We start from the raw sequence: 22,180 nt of genomic DNA, 5'->3' as shown, positions 1-22,180 counted from the left end.
TTTTTTTGGTTTGCTTAGCTGTATGTTCTCATGTTTCCCCAAGGATCACACACCATCTGTTATTTTGTAAAAGCCTAGGGTATATGCCTGCACACCCTAAAAGGGCTTGACAATCTTGAGAACCCTTATTTGATCCAGAAAATTCAAATGCTGTTGAGGGTGGATAAATGCCCCACCTCCCCCGCCCCTGGGGTGGGACCACTCTGAGGTGCATGCTCTATGCTGCCCCCACCCCGCCGAGTCAATTGCTCACTGGCACCCCCTGGAGGGCTCCTTCCCTCTGCCTCACGTCCCCACTGCCATCAGGGTTTCCTGGGGTCACCTCTCGGATAATTCAAATCCTCATCTTGGGGTGTGTTTTCTGCAGACTCCAAACTATGACAGCCCCGCTCTTCATTCTGTTATTTGACCCCGCAGGATAGAGTGAGGTTGACCATCTGTCGTCCCCGGGCTATTTTGGGGAAGTTTTATGGGGCACACTGGAATCCCGGGGTCTCACTCCCCCCGCCGCACCTGGTTTCCTCCCACATCTTGGCCTGAAGCGGAGGGGTGGGGAATGTGGGTGGTACATAGGTTGTGAGCAGAGCATTGGGCCAAGAAGGGAACACAGATGTATGTGAAAACCAACCAGCAACATTTAATAAAAAAATAAGCAAGTTATCCGGGACCCGACCCGGACAGCAGTTAGTTATCCCTCAGAGAATGAGGCACTACTGGTGGGCTCTGACATTCGTTTCAGGCTGAAGACACAGCGAGTCCTCCAGCCTGTGCCGGGGGACGTTCTGCCCAGGCTGTGGGTAGCGCCCCAGTGCAGCGGAGCCCATGCGAGGCCCCAGACGCGTGATCCCACCAAAGGCTTGGACAGAGGAACCCCACCGAGCAGGCAGAGACCACACCTGACGTGCAGGGCAGGGAGGTCAAACAACTGAGACCAGGAGGGGGAATGGGAGACCCCGCCCCCAGCTTCACCCCTCACCCCCTCCAGGGGGGCCGGGTCTAGCAGGGGGGCCGGGTCTAGCAGGGGGGCCTTGCATGAGGACATGAGGCTGCTGGAACCCATGGCTGCCCCTGGCAAGGGAAGAGCCAGCCCCTCTCCTGGGCGGTGGACAGGGGATGTTATCTGCACACGGCTCGGGCGACGGGGGGTGAGGGGAAATGAGGAATCAAACTCAGTCAACCCCACTGGGAGTCCACGAGGTCAGGCACACAGCCAGCACTCAATAAATGCCTGCTGCATGAAGAAACGAAAGGACTCCTTCATCTCTGTTGGTGATCAGAAGCTGACTGAACAGCTGTCATCCTATTTTGTATCACCAGGGCCCAGCACACAGGAGATGCTCTCTGGATGTGTGGGGAAGAAACCACTTAGGAGTGAAAAGCACCTTGTTTATCTTCAGCCCTAACACAAAGCTCAGCTCCCCGCACACAGCAGGCACTCAGCAAATGCACCGAGTCAGTAAGGACTTTTGTGTCGCAAGTACCAGACACAGAGTACGTGTCTGAACACATGAAAGTTTACCTCACTAGTCCCAGAGCCTGGAATGGTGCCCAGCATACAGTAGGCACTCAATAAATACTCGAATGAATTCAAACAGTGAGTGTGTACCACTAGCGCCTGCTTCTTGATGGGGGATCAGTAACGCCTGACGACTGGACCCATCACCGAGGGAGGGAATAGTCATGCCTCATTCACTGCCAGAATACAGGAACCTGGTACCCAGTACTCGCTTAAAGTGTTGGGCGCACGAACTGCTGCCACCCGATCCACCTGCTCCTGGCATACAGTAGGCACCTCCGTTAATGCTGCCTGCGTGCACGTGACTGCTGAGCATGGGCTGGCTGGACGCCGCCCTGTGTGGGGAGCCCTCCTTGGCCTGCCAGGGGTCGTCCCCGGCGGGCGTGCGGGGGCCGGGCCAGCAACAGGCTGCTTTGGATTCATGGCCACCGCCCCTCAGAGCTCTCAGAGCTCATCCCGGGCAGCGCTGTCCAGGGGGGACTGCAGCACATCAGAGTTCTTGGCCTCGCGGCTCAGGGCCTGCTGCTCGCGCATCTTCTGGGATTTGGCCCGGTCCCAGTCGGTCTTGACGTGCTCGTTGTTCCACACGACCGAGGTCTCCGTGTCGCTCACGTACCCGTCGTCCCCTGTGTAGTGTGTGGGGTAGACGAGCAGGGGCTCCACGGAGAAGGCGCGCAGGTCCCGAGGGGAGAAGTGGGCCTTGTATTCAGACCTGCAGGGGAGAAGGGGCACGGGGGCCGCGGTGGGTTGGGGGGTAAGAGGCGAATGGAGACAGAAGTGGGTGGCAGGGGTGGGGGAGGGCGACGGCGAGGGACCAGATGGAGGAAGAAGCAGGCAGAGGAAAAGCCACCTCCCTGGGACCCACGAGCCTCAGGCCCCCACCCAGGCCAGCTCCACAGCGAGACCCCAGCCCGCCTGCCCACCGCCACCCCCTCTCACACGGGGTGCTTGTCGAACATGACCGGCAAGAACTCGTCCACGGGCAGCATCTTGGAGAGTGGCCGGGCAGCCAGCAGCTTGCGGGCGCCTTGCAGGGAAATCACGTAGGCCAGCGTCCAGTACGAGTAGTCGGCCTCCACCAGGTTCCTCACGCGGGGCACAGCCTTTTCGGGGTGCTCCACCTGCATCCGCTTCCGGCCCACGTAGCTGGGGTGCAGAACGGGGGCCCAGTCACCTTCCTCCCGCCTGCCCACGCAAGAATGCTGACGCAGAGAGCCCCGGAGCCCCTGTCAGGCCCTGGGGGGTGGGGAGCGATGAGGAGGCCGGCGTGACTGCACTGGGGTGAGAGCAGTCCACAGGGGCCTGGGACCGCAGGGAGGGGGTGGGCTTTTTCTGAGGGCGCGAGGGAGGATTTGGAGCTGGGGAGGCTGTGCCACGGGAAGGAGAGCGGAGCTGAGAGGGGAGCTGCTCTGGGTTCAGAGGGCTGTGAGGCAGGCGGGCAGGAGTGAAGGGGAGAAGCTGCTGCTCCTATCGACAGCACGGTCCTGAGTCTGAGGCCCAGAACCCAGGTCAGGGCCCCGCACGTGGCGCTAGGGGCAGGGGTGGGGTGGCGAGGATGAACCAACCCACCTACATGAGACTCCAAGGGACAGTTCCAGAAATAGGCTGGCCATACCCTACCTAGCACTGCTCTGAGACCCAGGGTCCCGTGGGCGTGGCCCACGCAGCCAAGCCCCCAGGCTCGATCAAACCCACCGCAGGCCACACCCCAAGTTCTTTAGCCACGTCCCCAGTCTTCCGGGTCAAACCTTAGCCTTATTCTCTACCCCACAGGCTCCAGTCAAGTCTCCAAACCCTGGACGAGCTGGCAGGCTTCCACCAGGTCCCTAGACTTCTGGGTCAAGAACAAGTCCTCCTGCCAAGCTCCCAAAAGTTGGCCCAACATATTAACCTGCAAAGGCCCTCCGACCTAGAGGCTCTGGGCCACACCTTTGAGCTCTGGCCCCTCCCAGGCTCCACTCACATGAGGTCCCAGTCCAGACCCTCCCGCTCCACATCCTGCATAAGGTTCATTAGGCGCCTCTTGAAGAAGATCTCGAAGCGCAGGTCGTCCTCGAACACGAGTGATTTCTGCAGCCTGCGGTCCACAACCTGAGGGAGGAGGCCCTGCTGAGATCTTGGAGAGATCAAAGCCAGGCCTGACCCCGAAGCCAGTTCTGCTTAAAAGCTCTGGGGCATCAGGAGAAAAGCAAACTACCCCCCCCACACACACACACACACACCACCACCACCACCAATTGTTTTTTTTTTTTTTGCGGTACACGGGCCTCACACTGTTGTGGCCTCTCCCGTTGCGGAGCACAGGCTCCGGACGCGCAGGCTCAGCGGCCGTGGCTCACGGGCCCAGCCGCTCCGCGGCATGTGGGATCTTCCCGGACCGGGGCACGAACCCGTGTCCCCTGCATCGGCAGGCGGACTCTCAACCACTGCGCCACCAGGGAAGCCCACCACCACCAATTTGGATCTACCTCCTGGCCAAAACTTCCTCCTCACAACTTGGCAGCAGAATCCACAGCCTCACCTCAGCCTGGCTGCTCCTTCCCAACCCAGGGCCTGGACGTACGCTGTGCCTTTGACACAGAGCACCCTTCCCCCACACAGCAGCAGGTAGGTTCCCTCTCACCCTTCTGGCCTTAGCTCACCTGTCACCTACTCAAGAGGTCCTCCCTGACTATCACCCAAAGCTGCCAGTTGAGGATAATTCATAACCCTGGGCCTCTCCTGTAGTTGCCTCTCACTTATTTCATTGCCATTCATTTCTTTGTGGATTCTCATCAGTCTCCCCACCTCCCAGGGCTGTGAGTGCCCTGAAGGGGGCTGGGTCTATCTTGGTGGCTGTCGTGTCCCCAGCACCAGCATCAGGCTGGGCACACAGTAGGTCCTTGACAAATGTTCCCAGAATGAATGAACTAGCAAATCTTCACAACTGCCCCTGAAGTTGTGACTCCATCATCTGGGGAATCTGAGGCTCAGATTGGGAAATGCCTTCCTTGCTCACAGAGCTCACCCCTCTCAGAGGCAGGGCTGGACTTGAACCTGGATCCCCTCTGGCTCTACAGCTACCTGGACACCGCAATCCCTGCCCCATGACCTCCATGATGAATATCAGAAAAGGAGGGCAACCTGGCTGAGCACCTGTCGCCTCAAACACCAAATGCCCCATCTGGCCTCACGCCTGCTGGTCCCAGGTTCCAGTCCGTGCCTGGCATCCTCGCCCATCATAACCTTCCCTTCCAAGGGTGTGTGATGAGCCTCTGGGGCTAACGGGGTACCAACGTGTGGGGTCTGCATTAGTGATCGTCGCCATGGCTATTATTCCTACTAGTAAGCTATGAGCACGGTGCCCAGGCTCTAGATATTTGACAGTGGGTGCACATGAAGAGGTTTCTCCTGGAGGTCCTGGGCCTCAGACCCTACCTGTTTCTAGAGTCAGGCTTAACCCTCCCCGGACTCAGGCTCCACGTCTGCACAGGAGAAGGACAGCCTCACCCACCCAGGGTTCAGGTGACACATTCACTAAAGAGAGAGGACTGTCTGGGATGCAGGTGATTCCCTTCTTGAGCTATAAAGAAGGCTGAAGAGGGGCCTGCCCCGCTGCGGGACCCACCTCTTTCCAGATGTTATAGTGGCTGAGGAAGCAGCCCAGTTCACCCTTGGTAAGGGGCCGCCCGTGGTAAGGATCCCGGTAGCCGGGCAGCATCTGGATGCCCAGTGCCTCTACCTGGCTAGTGTTCATGGCTCTGCAAGGGGGGACAGGAGGGGGTCAGTGGAAGACTCTCTCTGCCCACAATTCCACCATTAGCGACATTCCCCCTTGCCACCCCGCCCCCCAACCTGCACGCCCCTCTTGGACCCAATGTGGGCTGCCAGGGCGTGGTCTACACTATGTGCGTAGACCTGCCAGCACCCCGCGCGGGGCCAGACTCACATCCGCTCCACAGCCGCCACCCACCAGGTCCACATACCCACACGTGGAGCCGCCCCTCCCCCACCGGGGTGGGACTCACTTGCCGTCCACAGCCTCCACCAGCCGGCACTCGATCTCCTGCTCCTGCAGCGCGCGCAGCATACGTTCCCGTCGGTCCTGCCGCCGCTTCAGGTTGATCATGAAGACCTGTGGCCCAGAGCTTTGGTTGGACCCTCCAGGTCGGCCCCCGCCCCACCCCTGAGGGAAGGCCCAGCCTACCTCGTCAAAGCCCATCTTGTCTGGCGTCTTGGTGGGCACCGAGATGAACCGCGAGGGCTCCGCGGATGGGTGCTTCACTGGGCGGCAGAGAGAAGCCGAGGGGTCACAGGGGTCATTGGGAAGTCGGGGGGTGTCCAGCCTCTTTCCAACGCCCCCTCCCCACCCTCTGCGGGGCTCCCTGTCATCCCGAGCTCCTCAGCTTGGTGCTGGAAACCCTGTCCAACACAGCCCCGCTCACAACATCAGTGCTAGTCTCTCTCCTCCGCCTCCTACCCACTCTGGCTGTTGGCACTGCTCCAAACTTACCCATCCCCCATTCCTCTGGACCTGTGCACACGCTGGGCCTCTACTGAAATACCCTTCCTTCCTCCTCTCCTCCCCCTGAGTTATCAGCTAAGAGGCCTTCTGGGATGGGGCGGGGGGTGGGTGGGTGGCAGCAGAGGAGTCTCCTGACCTCCCCAGGCTGTCAGGTACCTCTTTGGGGGTCCCCACAGTGCCTGCGCTTCCGTCAAAGCCTCATTCTGCTGTCCTACCTCCCCGGCTCCCTGATTATCTCCCATGAGCTCTGCCAGACGGATACCAGGTCTGTCCACTCACACTGGCTCCCTACGCCCAGCACACAGAGCTCGGCACAAACTCATAAACTGAACAAAGGAATGACTTTCCTCATCTATAAAATGGGCTAATAAGTCTCTCAGAGGTTTATGTCATGATAAGTTGCCATGAAATCACACACATTGTTTTGGGTTAAACTGTATCCTCCCCAAAAAGATACTTTGGCATCCTGACACTCTGGTACCTCAGAATGTGACCTTATTTAGAAAATAGGATCTTTAATGAGGTCATTAGGGTGGGTCCTAAGCAGTTTGACTGGGGTCCTTATAAAAATGGGAAATTCAGATACAGAGATACACACAGAAGGTAGACGGTGTGAAGACATACAGGGAGAAGATGGCCATGTGACTGGAGTGACACATCTGCGAGCCCAGGTATGCCAAGAATTTCAGGGTGTTCGTGATCGGTCCCCTTTTAGCTGCTGTGAGCAGTGCTCAGACCATATCCCCGGGGCCCTGTCTTGGTACATCCCTGACGGTTTCCCACAGAAGGATCAGATCCAAGGGGACTGGGAGCCTGGTGAGGCTCCTGGTCATCTACCAGGCTGGCCCAGAAAAGGCGAGTGTGGCATCCGCCTCCCCAAGAACAAAGGCCCTGTGTGAGCTCAAAGGACAGACACAGGCCCCTCTGTCTGGGAGAAGCCTGGGCGAGGCCCAGGGTCAACCTGGCACCTCCCACCTCGCAGCCTGGGCCTCCTCCAGGGACACTGTGCCCTGGGGTTTCTTCCTATCCAGGGCCCGTCACAGCTCCCTGCCACCCCCTGTCCTCCTCAGGGGAGCCTAGGACCCAAGGGCAAGGCTTTGGGATCTGAAGACTCAAATTCAAATCCCAGGTGCCCTTTCCCTCTCTTTCTCAGCCTCTGCCTGCCCGCTTGGGTGTGGATGGTGAAAGGACCTGCTGATGGGAAGTGGGGGTATCTCTTCATTCTTTCTTATCAGTTCTGGGAAAATGGAGCATATTAGGTCCAGAAGGAGCAACACAATGCAGTCTTTCCAGAGAGCCACGTCAAAAAATGTAACACGGGCTTCCCTGGTGGCGCAGTGGTTGAGAGTCCGCCTGCCAATGCAGGGGACACGGGTTCATGCCCTGGTCCGGGAGGATCCCAAATGCCGCGGAGCGGCTGGGCCCGTGAGCCATGGCTGCTGGGCCTGCGCTTCCGGAGCCTGTGCTCCGCAACGGGAGGGACCCCAACAGTGAGAGGCCCGCGTACCGCAAAAAATAAAAAATAAGAAAAATAACACCCCTTAGACCCATCATAGGGTGAAGAATTAAACTTGACCACAGAGAGGTCTGGCCTTTGCTCCCAGATCCTGGGAGGCTGAAGCCTTGGAAATGTCTTTGTTTATCTCAGGGCTGGGGCCATACCGGGTATGTATGCCAACAGTGTGATTCAGGGTGGAGGTCTTGGGCTACTTGGTATTGGCTCAATTTCTGCAGGGCCTGGAGATGGAGGTTAGCCATGTGGCAATCATCTGTATCTGTGTGTAGGAGCCCCAGTAAAAACCCTGGATGGACATGGAGCCTTGGGAAGCATCCTGGTTGGCAGTACACCATGCATGTTTTCACATACTAGTTCTAGGAGAAGCAAGCACTGTCCGTATGACTCCACGGGAAGGGACAGGGACAACAGGGATCTCTGTGCTTGGAACGCTCCTGGATGCTGCCCCGTCACCCTTTCCCTTTGCTGATTTTAATTTGTGTCCTTTGGCTGTAAGAAATTGTAACTGTGAGTAAAACAGCTTCCAGTGAGTTCTGAGTCCCTCTCGTGAATTATCAAACCTGAACGTGGTCTTGGGGACCCCAGATTTTGCAACTGGTGTAAGAAGTGAGGGCAACCTTGTGGATATTCCCTAACTTTGCACCCACTGATGCATGTCTAGAACTCTCTCGCACATGGCAATGTTGGGGAAAACGGGAAATGCCCCCCATGCCGCTCAGGAGAAGACTGGTAAAGTGACACATGACACAGCCAAGAGTGAATAAATCTGTGGCTGAACATCTAATGGAATACTACGCAGCAAGACGAGAGAACGAGCAGAGCCACACGCAGCAGCCGGTGACAGCACAGACGCGGACACTGGGCAGAAGGCACCGCACTTGCGCAGCTTGACTGATGTGAAGCACAAAAAGGGAAAAAACCCGTCAGCTGGTGGAATCACAACAGTGGGGGACCCCGGGAAGGGCCAGAGCCTGGCCCGTGTCTGGTGACAAGGATATTAAAAACAGAGAACGGCGAGCTCCGAGAGGGAATGCGGGCTTCCTCACCGTTTTCCACATACGTTGCCCTATGCACCTCTTGCATCTGCCTGTCTCTCAGTTGTTTGCTTTTAGATAAGGGTATTTTTTGGTTGTTTATTTTTTAATTGGGCACAGATTGATCAATAAAAACATGATAACATTGAAAAAAATTTTAATAAAAAAATTAAAAAATAAAATAAAAACAATCATCACGCTGCCCACATATGACCTGTCACTGCTGTGTATGCTAAAACTCAAAGAACAGGATTTACACTGAGCCAAGTTTATGGGGCCAGCTGGGAAAGACACCCCATAGTCCATGAGCAGGTAGGGTAGGAAGTTGCTGGATTCCCCACACACAGAGAACAGCACTCTGAGCTTTTCTGTAAGCCTGAAATTTCGTTGTAAGAAAGATGTTTTTCTTCTTTGGGCCATACCGCGTGGCTTGCGGGATCTCAGTTTCCTGACTAGGGATCAAACCGGTGCCCCCTGATGTGGAAGCGCAGAGTCTTAACCACTGGACCACCAGGGAAGTCCCGAAAGATTTTTGAACACATGAGAAATCACATACACAGCCCGGGGACAGGTACCCACACAGAGGTGGAGAAAAAGGTGGTTTTCACTAGAACTGTAAGGAAGGATTTGCACAAATATCTGAGACCTCCAGACCCTCCTTCCGTCTGTTCTGTGTGATTTGCTCTGGTGCTTGAGAAACAGGAAAATATTCACGCTTCTGTTGTGCCTTCCATTTATAACGGCAGCGTAAACAGTCTTCTAGCCAAAAATAACGACGGAAATATATGTGAAAAGTTAAACTAGGAAAACTATGGCAGCCTGGAGAAGCCTCTCGGGGTCCGCTCGCCCACAGGAGTTGGCAAGAGGCAGAGACCCACTTCTTAAGACTACAGCTTGGTGGGTTTGCCAGGCTGAGCGTGGGCAACTACATGGGACAGACACTTGGGGGTTGCGGGGGTCTTCACCCTGATGACCTTGCAGCCTCCAGGTGTCACCTCAAAAGACCCCAAAGCCCTCACAAAACAAAGGCTGGGTGTCGTTCCATCTTCAGCCACAAGGGGGAGCCATAGCCAGAAACGGATCAGAGCCAGGCGGGGGGCGGGGGGGTGGGGGGCGGCACGGACTGAACCTCAGGGCAGGGGCCTGGCCCTCCAAGGCCCTCTCCATCTGTGCAGTGGGAGGTACAGCCATGCTGCTTCACAGGCCTTCACAGGGATGTGGTCAGCACAGGGCAAGGCCCCCATGGAAGAGGACGCCGTACCACTGTCCGGTTGCTTCAGAGACCCTCAGCCGGAGCAGAATCCCCTCCTCAAGCAGTATCAATGGCAGCTCGGCCCTATGAGTTCAGCCCACCTCACCTGAGGGACAGCTGCTAGTTTAATAGTCTACGGATTTATTTGTATATGTGTTAGAGAGACATGAGTTTGCTACCACGGTAAAAATATGTAGTCTCCTTTTTAAAATGTATTCAAGTTAAAAAAAAAAAAAGTGGGCTTCCCTGGTGGCGCAGCGGTTGAGAGTCCGCCTGCCGATGCAGGGGACGCGGGTTCGTGCCCCGGTCCGGGAAGATCCCACATGCCGCGGAGCGGCTGGGCCCGTGAGCCATGGCCGCTGAGCCTGCGCATCCGGAGCCTGTGCTCCGCAACGGGAGAGGCCACAACAGTGAGAGGCCCGCATACCGCAAAAAAAAAAAAAAAAAAAGTGTCCGTTAAGACAGATATTAAACAAACAATAGTGTGTCTGGAGGTTGGCAGGGACATGAGTGACAAAATGGCCCGAAATGGCTGTGTCCTAGATGCTGCCACGCACATGCAGAGTCATCAGTGAAACCTGCTGCCCTCACTGCTCCTACACCCTCCATGGCTCCTGACTGCCCCGGGGGAAAAGGCCCACTCCCCAGCCGAATGTCTGAGGCCCCCGCCCTGGCCCTGCCTGCCAGCCCTGCCCAGCTCACCAGCCCCACTTCTGTCCCGCCGACCTCACCTGTTTCCTGAGCTCACAACCCCTCCAGCCTCCCGGCCTCCGCATGTGCTGCTCCCTCCGGCTGCAATCCTCTTATCGGCTAACTCCTACTTACCCTGCATCTTAATGCCACCTCCGCCAGAAAGCCCACCCTCATTTCCCCGAGCACGCCATGCACAGCTGCTTGCAAGCCAGCACTCTGTGAGAGGGGGGACAACCGTCCACCTGTTCATGCTGGGTTCCCAGTGCCCGGCAAAGAGACTGGCGCCCAGCAGACACTCAGTCAGTGTTCACAGATGCAAGATGGCAGCGAGAGGGAGGCGACTCAGCCCTCCCAGGTTGGCGCAGGCAGACTCACCCATGACCTCCAGCTGCACGTGCATGAAGCTCTCAGCCTCATCCTGGAGGGTGCTGTGTGCCCGCAGTGGCACCGGCAGAAAGCCATACACCTCCTTGTTGCAGACGTACATCTGGACCTCTGGGGCCAAAGAAACAACAATCAAAATTGAAAACAGAGCAGTAAGGCAGTGGAGGCAACCTCTGAACAGAGCATAAGCCTCACAGCCCAGCACGGGGCCAGAGCGTAAATGGGTCCAGCTGTTCCCAGCAACCGGCAGAGAACCCCTTGGCGCTCCATCTGGGAACTGGAGCCAGAACAGGGGTTCGCAGTGCCAAAAAACTCCAGAACTGTTAACGAGCGCCTCGCACCAGTACTGACTCAGTCCCTGCAGGATTCCATGACAAAGCAAACCACAAAACTGCGGGTGAACAGTAAAGATGCACATTTATGCACAAAAATGAGATGCAGTTGGACAAACCATGAGTTACATTATCTCTGTGTTAGTCCTTTTCTGAATGGTTTCAAATTTTAAAATGAGTATGTATCTTTTTCTAAAGTGATAAACCCAACGAAAACGATTTTCATTGAAGGGCCAGACAGTAAGTATTTAGGTCTGTGGGCCAAACAGTTCTGTCTCAACAACTCAAGTCTGCCTTTGGACCGTGCCCAGAGAGGGCGTGGAAGCTCTGCGCCCCTTCCCCCAAACCTTGCCCCGTGCATCTCTTCCTCCGGGTTGTTCCCCAGTTATATCCTTTTATAATAAACAGTAACCTAGTGAGTAAACAGGTTTCCCGAGTTCTGTGAGCCGCTCTTGCAAATTAGCAGAACCCAAGGAAGGAGTCGCGGAAACCTTTGGTTTCTGGCCATTTGGTCAGAAGCACAGGTGACAACCTGGACTTGCAATCAGCATCTGAAGCAGGGTGGGGGACATAGTTTTGTGGGACTGGACCCTTAACCTGTGGAATCTGAGGCTATCTCCAAGTAGACAGAGCCAGAACCGAGTTGGAATTGAGCTGAATTCTCAGACACCCTGCTGGGGTCCCAGAATTGCTTGTCGGTGTGGGGAATACACCCCCACCTCCAACCTACACACATAGGAATTGGGTCCAGGAACCCAAAAGACATTCTTAGCTTGCATCCATACGAAAACAGATAGTGGGCCAGATCTGGCCCGTGGGACATACAGTTTGCTGACCCGTGGTTTAAAAATAAATGACAGGTCAGCATATGGCTATGTTCTCTTCCTCTCTAAACTTTTTTTTTTTTTGCCCGAAGTATACAACTAGGGAACAATTATGCTCAACCACAGATATCTGGGGGAACAGAGGAAAATATCAAGATGGAAATAACTTTCAATAAACAGATCTTAAAGACCTGGGGAGTGAAGCCCCCCAGCAAAGCCAGGGCTGGAGAGAGAACGGGTCCTGGGGATATCATCTGAACACCTGGATACAGCCGCACCTGAAGTCATCGCTGCACCCTGCAGTTCTGGTTCTGTGAACCTTCTGTGGGCTCAGCACTGGTCCCAAAGAAGCAGAGAGAGACACCCCATGATGGCAAATCCCCTGTGGGCTCACCTGCCTGTTTGCAGGAGAAGGCAAAAACAATGATGTCATCGAAGGACCAGGTATAGTCAGGGTGGGGAGGGTAGAACGCCAAGTTCCTGGAGGCCGCCTTCCTCAGGTCAATCAGGAAGGTCGAGTGCACCATGGGGACTGCAAAGCAGCCCCGGCGGTCCCGCTTGCGGATGGGGATGTAGGCAGGTGTGCGCTTGTAGTAGCCCTGTGGGGAGGTGGGCAGAGTTTTGCACGGGGGTCCCTAAAGGTGAGGCTGGAGGCCCAGGACAACAGGAGGCACAGAACACCCGGAGAGTAAGACTGGGTGCCAGTTTGTGGCTATGGTGGGTATTCCCTGAGCACAGGGCTCTGAGCAGGGCCTGTCAGTCGCCAACCCCAGAGCCTCAGTTGCTGGGCAATGGCACAGAAACCCAGGGAAACAGTCAGTCATTTGCAGACCCAGCTCAATACTTCTGATCAGAAAAGCAGCATTTGAGAAAGGAAATTAAAAAACTGGAAAAGGGACTGGATATTTGAGATCCTTTGATTTTAAAATTAAACATCAGAAGTGGGACTTCAAGAAAGTCGGGGGGCAATCTTTTAGAAGTTTTAAAAGCTTCTGGAACAGTCCTCTCCCTTCCTCCTATCCTTTACGAACTGGAATTGTTAGCATATGATATTTAGATTTCTATGACATACTTTAAAATATAGAAACCACTGAATTATTCACTTTAAAATGGTGAACTTTATATTTTGTGAATTACACATCAATTCAAAACAAAAAGATAGGAGGAGATAAGATGGGTCAGCATCCTGGCTCTAGCCACCTAGCCCCCTTCCCCTGGCACAGCCCTGCTCCATCACCGGCCCCTCACTCTCCCTGGCTTTGCCTAAAACCCCACCCTCATCACTGGGTGGGACAATCAGAGCCTGACATTTTCCTGACTTCAGTAATTGGTTCAGGGGTAGGAAGAGACTGGACAAGGTTCAATCAGAGTAGACTCTGGCTGAATGCTGCTGAGCTCATTCCCCAGGAGTTTGAAAATGAAGCCACGCAAGGGATGGAGGAAGAGGAATATTGTTTGAACACCTGGATCGAGCTGTGCCTGAAGTCCTGTCCTGGCATCATCATGTCATAGCTATGTGAGCGCAGGCAAGTCACTTCCTCTCTCTGCATTTGTGCTTCTGCCTCAGTAATGGGTGTAGGGGCAGGGGGCACACAGTCGTAGACCCTCTCTCAATGTCTATTTAAGGATTATCACAATAGTGTTTATCAAATGCTCACCATAAGGCAGTGTGAGGCTAAGTTAGACTCCAAATCCAGCCCCCAGCACCCCCAGGCCCCTGCCCTACCACAGTAACCCCCTGACCTGGGAGGTCATCCCACACCAGAAGTTGGAGTATGCAGCCCGGGAATCCAGCATGGGGGCCACCACCGTCTTGTTCTCAGCGATGAGCAGGGTCAGCGTGTCAGGGTTGAGAATCAGGTTGTCCGCATCCACAAACTGTAAAACACCCGACATGGCATCAGTGTGGGCCGCCAGAGTGAGCCGGGCTAGGCCACAGCTTGGAACAGCTGGGGCAGAGGCCGGAGCCCTGGGGAGGGGGGCACCTGGAATAGCACGTGCGGCCCTGGAAGCCACCTGCTCCTCAACGGACAGCTCTGCCCTAAGTCACCAGCAGGGTTACGTTCACACAATGAAATACACGACACTGCAAGAGAAGGGACGGACCACACAGCACGAAGCGACACAAATGGGTCCCACACACGGTGCTGGCGAGCCACGGGAAGTGACAGTGGGTGCATCACGTGGCTCCTTTTTTTTTTTTTTTTTTTTTTGCGGTACGCCGGCCTCTCACTGTTGCGGCCTCTCCCGTTGCGGAGCACAGGCTCCGGACGCGCAGGCTCAGCGGCCATGGCTCACGGGCCCAGCCGCTCCGCGGCATGTGGGATCTTCCCGGACCGGGGCACGAACCCGTGTCCCCTGCATCGGCAGGCGGACTCTCAACCACTGCGCCACCAGGGAAGCCCACGTGGCTCCTTTTATGGGAACTTTTAAGATGGGCAGCACTGGTCAGTGAGGAGGACAATCGGGGCTGGGAGGACCACACTTTCTTCTATGTGAGTGAAGGGCCAACAAAAAAATTCCTAAAAATAGGATCTTTACATAAGGCTTTTTTTTTTTTTTAACACCTTGAATGTTGGGGTAAAAAGATGATAACTTGTTTGCTGCAGCCTGGAAGGAAACTCACCAACCCATGAACAGGGTCATCATGGTGGGGGGTGCCTGCTTGTCCCCCCAAAACCGTTATGTCACCAACACCTTCCAGAAAGGCCACACCAGAATATTCATGGCAGGGTTGTTCATCACACAAACTGGGAACGACCCAGGAGTCTAGCAGTGGAGAATCAGCTACAGAAACTTTGGCCCTGCCCTGCTGTCCCTTTGCAGAATGTGTCGAGACAACTGAAAAATCAAGCCACAGAAAACAATTAGGTAAGGACGTTCCTGTCTACCGGGATGTGAAAACACACCCAGCATGATATATTATACAACTATTAGGAGGTGGGTTTTTTTTTAATGCATTTGGTCCACAGATATGCTTTCTGTTACCCATGCAGGGTTTTTCTGTGTTTTTTTTAAATTTATTTATTTTATTTATTTATTTTTGGCTGTGTTGGGTCTTCGTTGCTGCACGCGGGTTTTCTCTAGTTGCGGGGAGCGGGGGTTACTCTTCGTTGCGGTGCACAGACTTTTCACTGCGGTGGCTTCTCTTGTGGAGCACAGGCTAGGAGTGTGGGCTTCAGTAGTCGTGGCTCGCAGGCTCAGTAGTTGTGGCTCCCAGGCTCTAGAGCGCAGGCTCAGCAGTTGTGGCGCACGGGCTTAGCTGCTCCGCGGCATGTGGGATCTTCCCGGACCAGGGCTCAAACCCGTGTCCCCTGCATTGGCAGGCGGATTCTTAACCACTGCGCCGCCAGGGAAGCTCCCCATGCAGGATTTTTAGAACGTATGAATCACTTGCCATAAACAAGAGCAAAAACCAGAATCCCTGCCTTCTCCAGCAACGTGGGAAGGGCATTCCCACGTGGCAAGCCCCAGCTGGAGACGGGAGGTGGCTGCCCCTTGGGACAAGCCATGCGCTCCTGTTATGTTCCTGCCCAGACCCCTGTGGACATCTGAATTGGTGACCTTGGAATACAGATGCAGTGAAAACAGCCAGAACAGTCTGGCAGTTCCTCAGAAAGTGAAACATGGAGTTACGGCAATTCCAGTCCTAAGTACAGACTGAGAGAACTGGAAACGGGGACTCAAACAGACGTCTGCACACCATGTTTATAGTAGCCTTATCCACAGAAGACAAGCTGTGGAAACAACCTAAGCGTCCACTGACGGATGAATGGATAAACAAAACGTGGTCCATCCATACAACGGAATATCACTCAGCCAGAAAGAGTGAAGCGCTGACACACGCTACAACCTGGATGAACCCTGAAAACATCAGGCTGAGTGAAGCCAGACCCAGAAGGCTACATGGCGTATGATCCTGTTTATGTGAAATGTCCAGAGCAGGCAAACCCACAGAAACAGACAGCAGATTAGCAGTCACCAGGGGCTGGGGGCGGGGATGCAGAGTGACTGCTCACGGGCACAGGGTTTCCTTTGGGGCGATGGAAACTAGTTTTGGAAGCACACAGAATGTAAACACACAGCCAGAGAGCGAGCCTCTCTGGGAGGTACGACTACAAGGTATGATTTTTTTCTTTCATTCCAAGCTTCTTGTTGTTTCTTGTATATTTTCTTACAAGTAAGACGCACAGTGTTCGTAAAAAGAGAAAAAAAGAGGCCATTTTAATAATAATTTAAAAACACGAGACAAATGATTTCACATTCCAATATGGATTACTTAAGTCCCCGATTGCAAAACTATACGGTATGTCAAAAGCTGCTTTGAGTTCTGAACCAAAGCCTTGAGTTCCACCCGGGTTTGCTGAGAGAAAAAAGTGAAAACCACTCAATGTCAAACAATGTAAGCAAAACCCAGGGAAGCAGACAAGGTGGCCCTGGGCTGGACGGTTCTGGGAGGTTCAAGCCCCACCTCTGTCTTCACTGTTTCTGAGACCCCACCCAGCAGGCTGTCACTTCCCTCTCCAAGCCTCCACTTTCCCATCTATAAAACAGTCTGAGAAGCCAACTCACAGGGATCCCAGGAGGAGCCTGTTCCATCCTTCCTCCTCCCAGGAGATGGCTCCGTCCTCCCCACAAGGTTCAGGCCAGGACGTGAGGTCCTTCCGGCACCCACACATCCAGCAGGGCCTGTCCCCTTGGCCTCAGAACGCATCCTGAACCCACAGCCCCATACAGGCCCCCACCCTGGCCTCCTGCTGCCCCCCTCCTCTTGCCCCACGGCAGCCACAGGGACTTCAGGAAATCAGAAATCAGAACCTAGCCCTCTCCTGTTCACACACCGTCCATGGCTCCCCATTACCTTCAAAGTAAAAGTCACATCCCTCCCTTGGCCTGAATAGTCCGGCCCCCACCTACCACCTCAGCATTACCCCCGCCATCACTCCACTCTGGTTACACTGGCCTCCTCGCCAGTCCTTGAATGCCCCAGGCTTGCTCTCTGCTCTGTTCCCTCTGCCTCGGACACTGGCCCCCAGCTCCCGCTGAGGCTGGCTCCTTGGCTCCTTTAGATCTCTGCTAGGGCCCCCTCCTAAGGGAGGCCCCCCAAGCCCTGGTACCTGTGGTCGTGACCTTATTTGGAAATTGGGTCTTTGCAGATGTAATTAATATGTAAATTAAGATGGAGTTCATCCCTCCTACACTGTTGATGGGAATGCAAATTGGTGCAGCCACTATGGAAACCAGTGTGGAGGCTCCTCAGAAAACTGAAAATAGAGTTACCATATGACCCAGCAATCCCACTCCTGGGCATATTCCCAGACAACCCTGTAATTAAAAAAGATACATACACCCCTATGTTCATAGCAGCACTATTTACAATAGCCAAGACATGGAAACAACCTAAGTGTCCATCGATAGATAAATGGATAAAGAAGATGTGGTATAAATACACAATGGAATATTACTCAGCCATAAAAAAGAAAAATAATGCCATTTGCAGCCACATGGATGCAACTAGAGATTACCAAACTAAGTGAAGTAAGTCAGAAAGAGAAAGGCAAACACGTATGATATCACTTATACGTGCAATCTAAAATACGGCACAAATGAACCTATTTACAAAACAGAAACAGACTCACATATATAGAGAACAGACTTGTGGTTGCCAAGCGGGTGGAGGATGGGGGAGGGAAGGACTGGGAGTGTGGGATCAGCAGATGTAAGCTATTATGCATAGGATGGATAAACAACAAGGTCCTACTGTCTAGCACAGGGAACTATATTCAACATCCTGTGATAAACCATAATGGGAAAGAATATAAAATAAATAAACAAATAAAACAATAATTACGTTAAAAAAAAGATAGGGTTCATAGTGGATTAGGGTAGGCCCTAGATTCAGTGACTGGTGACCTTATAAGAAGAGACCACGTGACCACAAAAGCAGGGACTGGAGTGATGCAGCCACAAGCCAAGGAACACCTGGAGCCCCCAGAAGCTGGAAGGGGCAAGGAAGGATCCTCCCCTGGAGTGCAGCCCTGCCTGCACCGTGATTTACACTGCTGGCCTCCAGAGCTGCAAGACAATAAACTTCCATTGTTTTAAGCCCGCCAGTGTTGGTGTGTTGTTATGGCAGCCCCAGAACACTGATATATCATCAAGTGCCTTTCACAGCGCTGGCCGCCTTCTGGTATTTCCTCATGCAGTTTTGTTTGTTTTCTGGTCACATCCACCTTTCCTGGGATGCTAGGAAGGTGGGGCTCAGCCTGTGTGATCCTCACTGTGTCCCCAGGGCCCGGCACGAGGAGGGCATAGGGAGTGGACGATAGGTATATGCTGATTAATAAATTAAGAAGGTAGAGACCAAAGCTTGAGGTTTGGCACGTAGATGGAAACCCGCCGCGGGCACTGTCAGGCTGGCATCACTGCATTCAACCTCCATGGCGAACCAGGCTCAGCTGTCAATGCCCTGCCCATCGCACCGGGGGAGGGGACCATGCCCAGGTCAAGGAGCCAGGCTGAAGGAGCTCACAGGAGACCCGTGATCTGTGGGCACGTAACCCAACATTGCATTCAAAACCTCAACCGGCCCCCTCTTCCCAGAGGCCCAGGAGGAGGAAGTGAAAGTCAGGGCTCAGCAGCTCAGTGTCGCCAGCATCCCCCAGCCCCCGCCCCATCCTCCTGCTTCTTGGAGTGAGCCAGAGGTCATCATCGTGGTTGCAGAGAGAACTCACATCACTGGTGATGCTGAGAAAAGTGGAGATGACCCAAGTGTGCAACTACAGGGGTCGGCTGGGGACACAAAAGCCCACTTGTTCCTGATGATTAAGAATCCAGGTGGCTGAGGATCAAATCCCAGCTCCTCCACTAACCTGCTGTTACCTCTGACAACTCACTTCCCTTCTCAGAGTCTCAGTTTCCCCTCTGTAAAATGAGGTTAAGGCTGGTCTCCAAATCCCGCCACTCTGCCTTCCCTTGGATACCCCAGACCTTCGGCTAGGGATCCATGGGTTGGCTGGCCAAGAAACTCACCAGGATGTAATCGGCCCACATGTCCCGGGCCGATTTCAGGGCTGCCTGGCGTAACTTCATGATGTGCTCATAGCGTGAGTCAGACCAGTGTTTGGGGCCCTCCTCATCTGGGTAGGACCTGTGGAGAGGCAGCTGTGATGTGGGAAGCACAGGGCATTCTTGGAGCCCAGAGAGGTTTGAGCTGGCTGAATGTGGGGTGGTCAGAGAGGGCTTCCTGGAAGAGGGGATGTGTAAGCTGGATCTGAAGGCTGGGAAGAAGCAAGGAGAAAATAGAGAACGGAGGTGTGTCCCCAGTAGGGGGTACAGCATGTGCAAAGGCCCAGAGGGGAGGGGAAAGGGCCTCTACTGCCTTGCAGAGACATCCCTGAGGGTGAAGGGAGCCACTAGGAGAGAAGACCCAAAGACCTCCCAGACTCCTAATCTCGTCTGGGCAGTGGGTGGGTACAGAAATAAATCCTGAAAGAGTGAAAGGAACCGAAGTCCACATCACTCAGGAGCTCATGGGGACGCTAAGCAGCAGAGCTGATGTTGCAGCTGAGTGACACAGGGAACAAAAAAGTGGGCGTCCACCACAAAGACCAAGGAATGAAGGAATTCCAAGTGGAGCGAACGGCGGGGCAAAGGTCCAACGGGAGGCTTATGACCCACTGGTGAAGCTAAGGTGGGTGAGAGTAGCCACAGCCAGCGCTGAAGGCTGCAGAGCTGGGCTACAGCATCAGGGACTGGGGGCTGGGGGCTGGCCCAGGATGATGGGGAGTCATGGAGGGTGTGTGAGCAGGGGCACAGCCAAGTCCAGCTGGGGGCAGGGGGCAGGGCAAGGCCTGGCACTCACTTCGGCTCCTCTGCCGGCCGCCACTCCACAGAGTGGTACAAACTCTTCATGGCCACCAGCCATTCCCGAAGCACGGCTGACGTGTTGTCTGAGTTGTGGTCCGTGGCCACCCTGCAGACAGAACAGGCCAATGAGTGAAGTTAGGGAGACCAAGGCAGGATGAGCAGCAACAAGGCAACAAGGGCTCCCACGACCTGGCTGGGCCTCCCACCAGCTATACAGCCCTGGGCAAGACACTTCCGCGATCCGTGCCCCAATTTCTTCATCTGTGACACACGGGGTGAGGACAGGGCCCACTTCACGGGGCTGCAGAGGGGATTAAAACAAGCTAATTTTGGCAAAACACATTAGATGACGTTCGTACTATGGGGCATCAAGGATCTTATAACCACATTCGCTACTAAATATGTGAGATTTAATTTTAAAAAAAAAATATATATATATATATATAAATATCATGCAGCCCTGCCCCACCTTCCTCAATTCTCTCCTGTGAGCACTACCACTTTGGAGTGGGCTGTGGTCACTCGTTCATTCAACAAACATTTCTTAAACACCAACTGTGTGCTTGGATTATCCGGCCTGGAGGGAAAAGGAATATTTGGAAGTCTAGTTTGACCATCAGCTGAGAGTTATTCTCCCAAAAGAACTGTTATTTAGTCAACAACAAGGATAGCAACGATGACAATAGTAACAGTAATGATAATAATAACCACAGCTCTGGTCACTGATGCCAGGCGCAAGGGCTTCACACTCAGTAACTTGTTCATCTTCAGAGACAACCCAACTAGAATTATATTAGTATCCCCATTTTCCAGATGAAGAAACTGAGGTAGGAAGCGGTAAGTCACCAGTCAGGCTTGTTCATGGCCCTGCCCCATTCTGCTTCTAGGAAGAATCCACTCCCCGCAACCTTCCGCCTTCGGTCCCTTACCCCACCCACCCACTCCAGTAGTCACAAGGCAGGAGGTCCGATTCAGGCTGGGTTCAGGAAGCAATACGGCAGCAGGAGCGTAAAAACGTTCAGTTAGTAGAAGTGCAATGTGGGCCGCTGCAACGCCCCAACTGGGGGTGGGGGCGGGTTCTCAGGCTTCCCTTTGAAGCTGTGTGTGCACGGGCAGTGCGCACGGGTGATCCCGGATATGCCCTAATGCGGGGGCCAGAAGGCAGAACTGTGGCCCGCCCCACCCTAAAGAGGCCAGCAGGCAAAGCGCCGTTCCGGCTGGTGCTAATGCGGCAGGGGGAAAGCAAGCAGGAAGGCACGCGTGGGGTTGGCCTGCCCTGATGGGGGACAGCAAGCAAAAGGCACGCGTAGGGCTGGCCCGCCCCGCCCGGTGCCAGGACAGCAGGCGGGGCGCAGCGTGGACCCGCCGGGATGGGGACAGCAGGCCGGATGCGGGGCCGCGGGCGCCGCGCTCACCACAGAGCTGTGCGGTCCCGGGGGTGCCGCAGCCGCTCGAGCGCGCCCAGCGTGGAAGGCAGCGCGTGGGCCGCGTTGCGCGCCAGCAGCGCGATGAGAACGCGCGGCGCCTGCAGCGGCGACTCGGGGCTCCAGCGCTCCTCTGGGAAGTAGGCGGCGGCGCCCGGCGGGCCCTCCAAAGGTGGCAGCGCCAACAGCAGCAGCAGCAGCAGCACCGGGAGGGGCCGCCCGTGCCCCCGCCATGCGCGTGGGGTCGCCGCCATCGCGCCACGCGTCGCCTTTAAGCCGCTTTTCTGCCGGCGGACGCGGACGGCGCCTTAAAGGGGCCGTGGGGACCCCGCCCCTGCCGCGCGCCTTAAAGGGGAGGAGAGCTCCTGGCGGAGTCAGCCGTCAGGGCCCGCCTCCAAACGGCCTTAAAGACACAAAGTGCCTCCTACCCTCCTCAACGGCCCGAAGTGACGTCAATCTGCAGGCCTGCCCGGGAAGCCCAGCCTCCCCCGACCCCCCACCCCAAGACGCTGAGCGCTCTGAACTTGGGTCTGTGCGATAAAGCCGTCAGACCTCAGAATCTGCCCTGCCACCGAGCAGCTGCTCTCGCCAGGATCCCAGCCTGATTCGCCATCCAACTTCCATTTGTATAAGACCGGCTGTGTCACGAGTCGAACCTGGATAGTCAGGATCTGGTTTGGGACTCAAGATCTGAGCCTCAGTTTCCTCTGCTGCGACATGAGTTTTACCACTCTAGTTCTCGACCTCCCTGGGATGCCCTCAAGGGTTGTTGAGTACCAAGCGCGTGGGCCCTGGCGTCCCCAGACCTGGCTTCAAATCCAGTCCCCAAGTG

The 22,180-nt window shown here is 54.9% G+C and overlaps 1 protein-coding gene and 1 long non-coding RNA gene across 2 annotated transcripts; both read right to left on the bottom strand.

Moving 5' to 3' along the window:
• Nucleotides 1-613: 613 nt before the first annotated feature.
• COLGALT1 (collagen beta(1-O)galactosyltransferase 1) lies at nucleotides 614-21,675 on the bottom strand. The gene is made up of 12 exons (XM_060144723.1): nucleotides 21,340-21,675; nucleotides 19,920-20,030; nucleotides 19,088-19,205; nucleotides 13,799-13,933; nucleotides 12,450-12,654; nucleotides 10,891-11,010; nucleotides 5,703-5,779; nucleotides 5,524-5,630; nucleotides 5,124-5,256; nucleotides 3,480-3,607; nucleotides 2,456-2,662; nucleotides 614-2,228 (listed from the first exon to the last, which is right to left on the bottom strand). Exons 1-12 carry the CDS (start codon nucleotides 21,600-21,602, stop codon nucleotides 1,961-1,963), a joined length of 1,872 nt encoding a protein of 623 aa, XP_060000706.1. The 5' UTR covers nucleotides 21,603-21,675; the 3' UTR covers nucleotides 614-1,960.
• Nucleotides 16,255-17,501, bottom strand: LOC132517463 (uncharacterized). Its single transcript, XR_009539748.1, has 2 exons — nucleotides 16,624-17,501; nucleotides 16,255-16,589 (listed from the first exon to the last, which is right to left on the bottom strand). It is a non-coding gene; the product is annotated as an uncharacterized LOC132517463 (long non-coding RNA).
• Nucleotides 21,676-22,180: the final 505 nt, after the last annotated feature.

The sequence above is a fragment of the Lagenorhynchus albirostris genome, chromosome 3 (genome assembly GCF_949774975.1).
Source record: "Lagenorhynchus albirostris chromosome 3, mLagAlb1.1, whole genome shotgun sequence".
NCBI classification, from domain to species: Eukaryota; Metazoa; Chordata; class Mammalia; order Artiodactyla; family Delphinidae; genus Lagenorhynchus; species Lagenorhynchus albirostris.
This window is presented reverse-complemented; position numbering and strand designations above follow the sequence as displayed.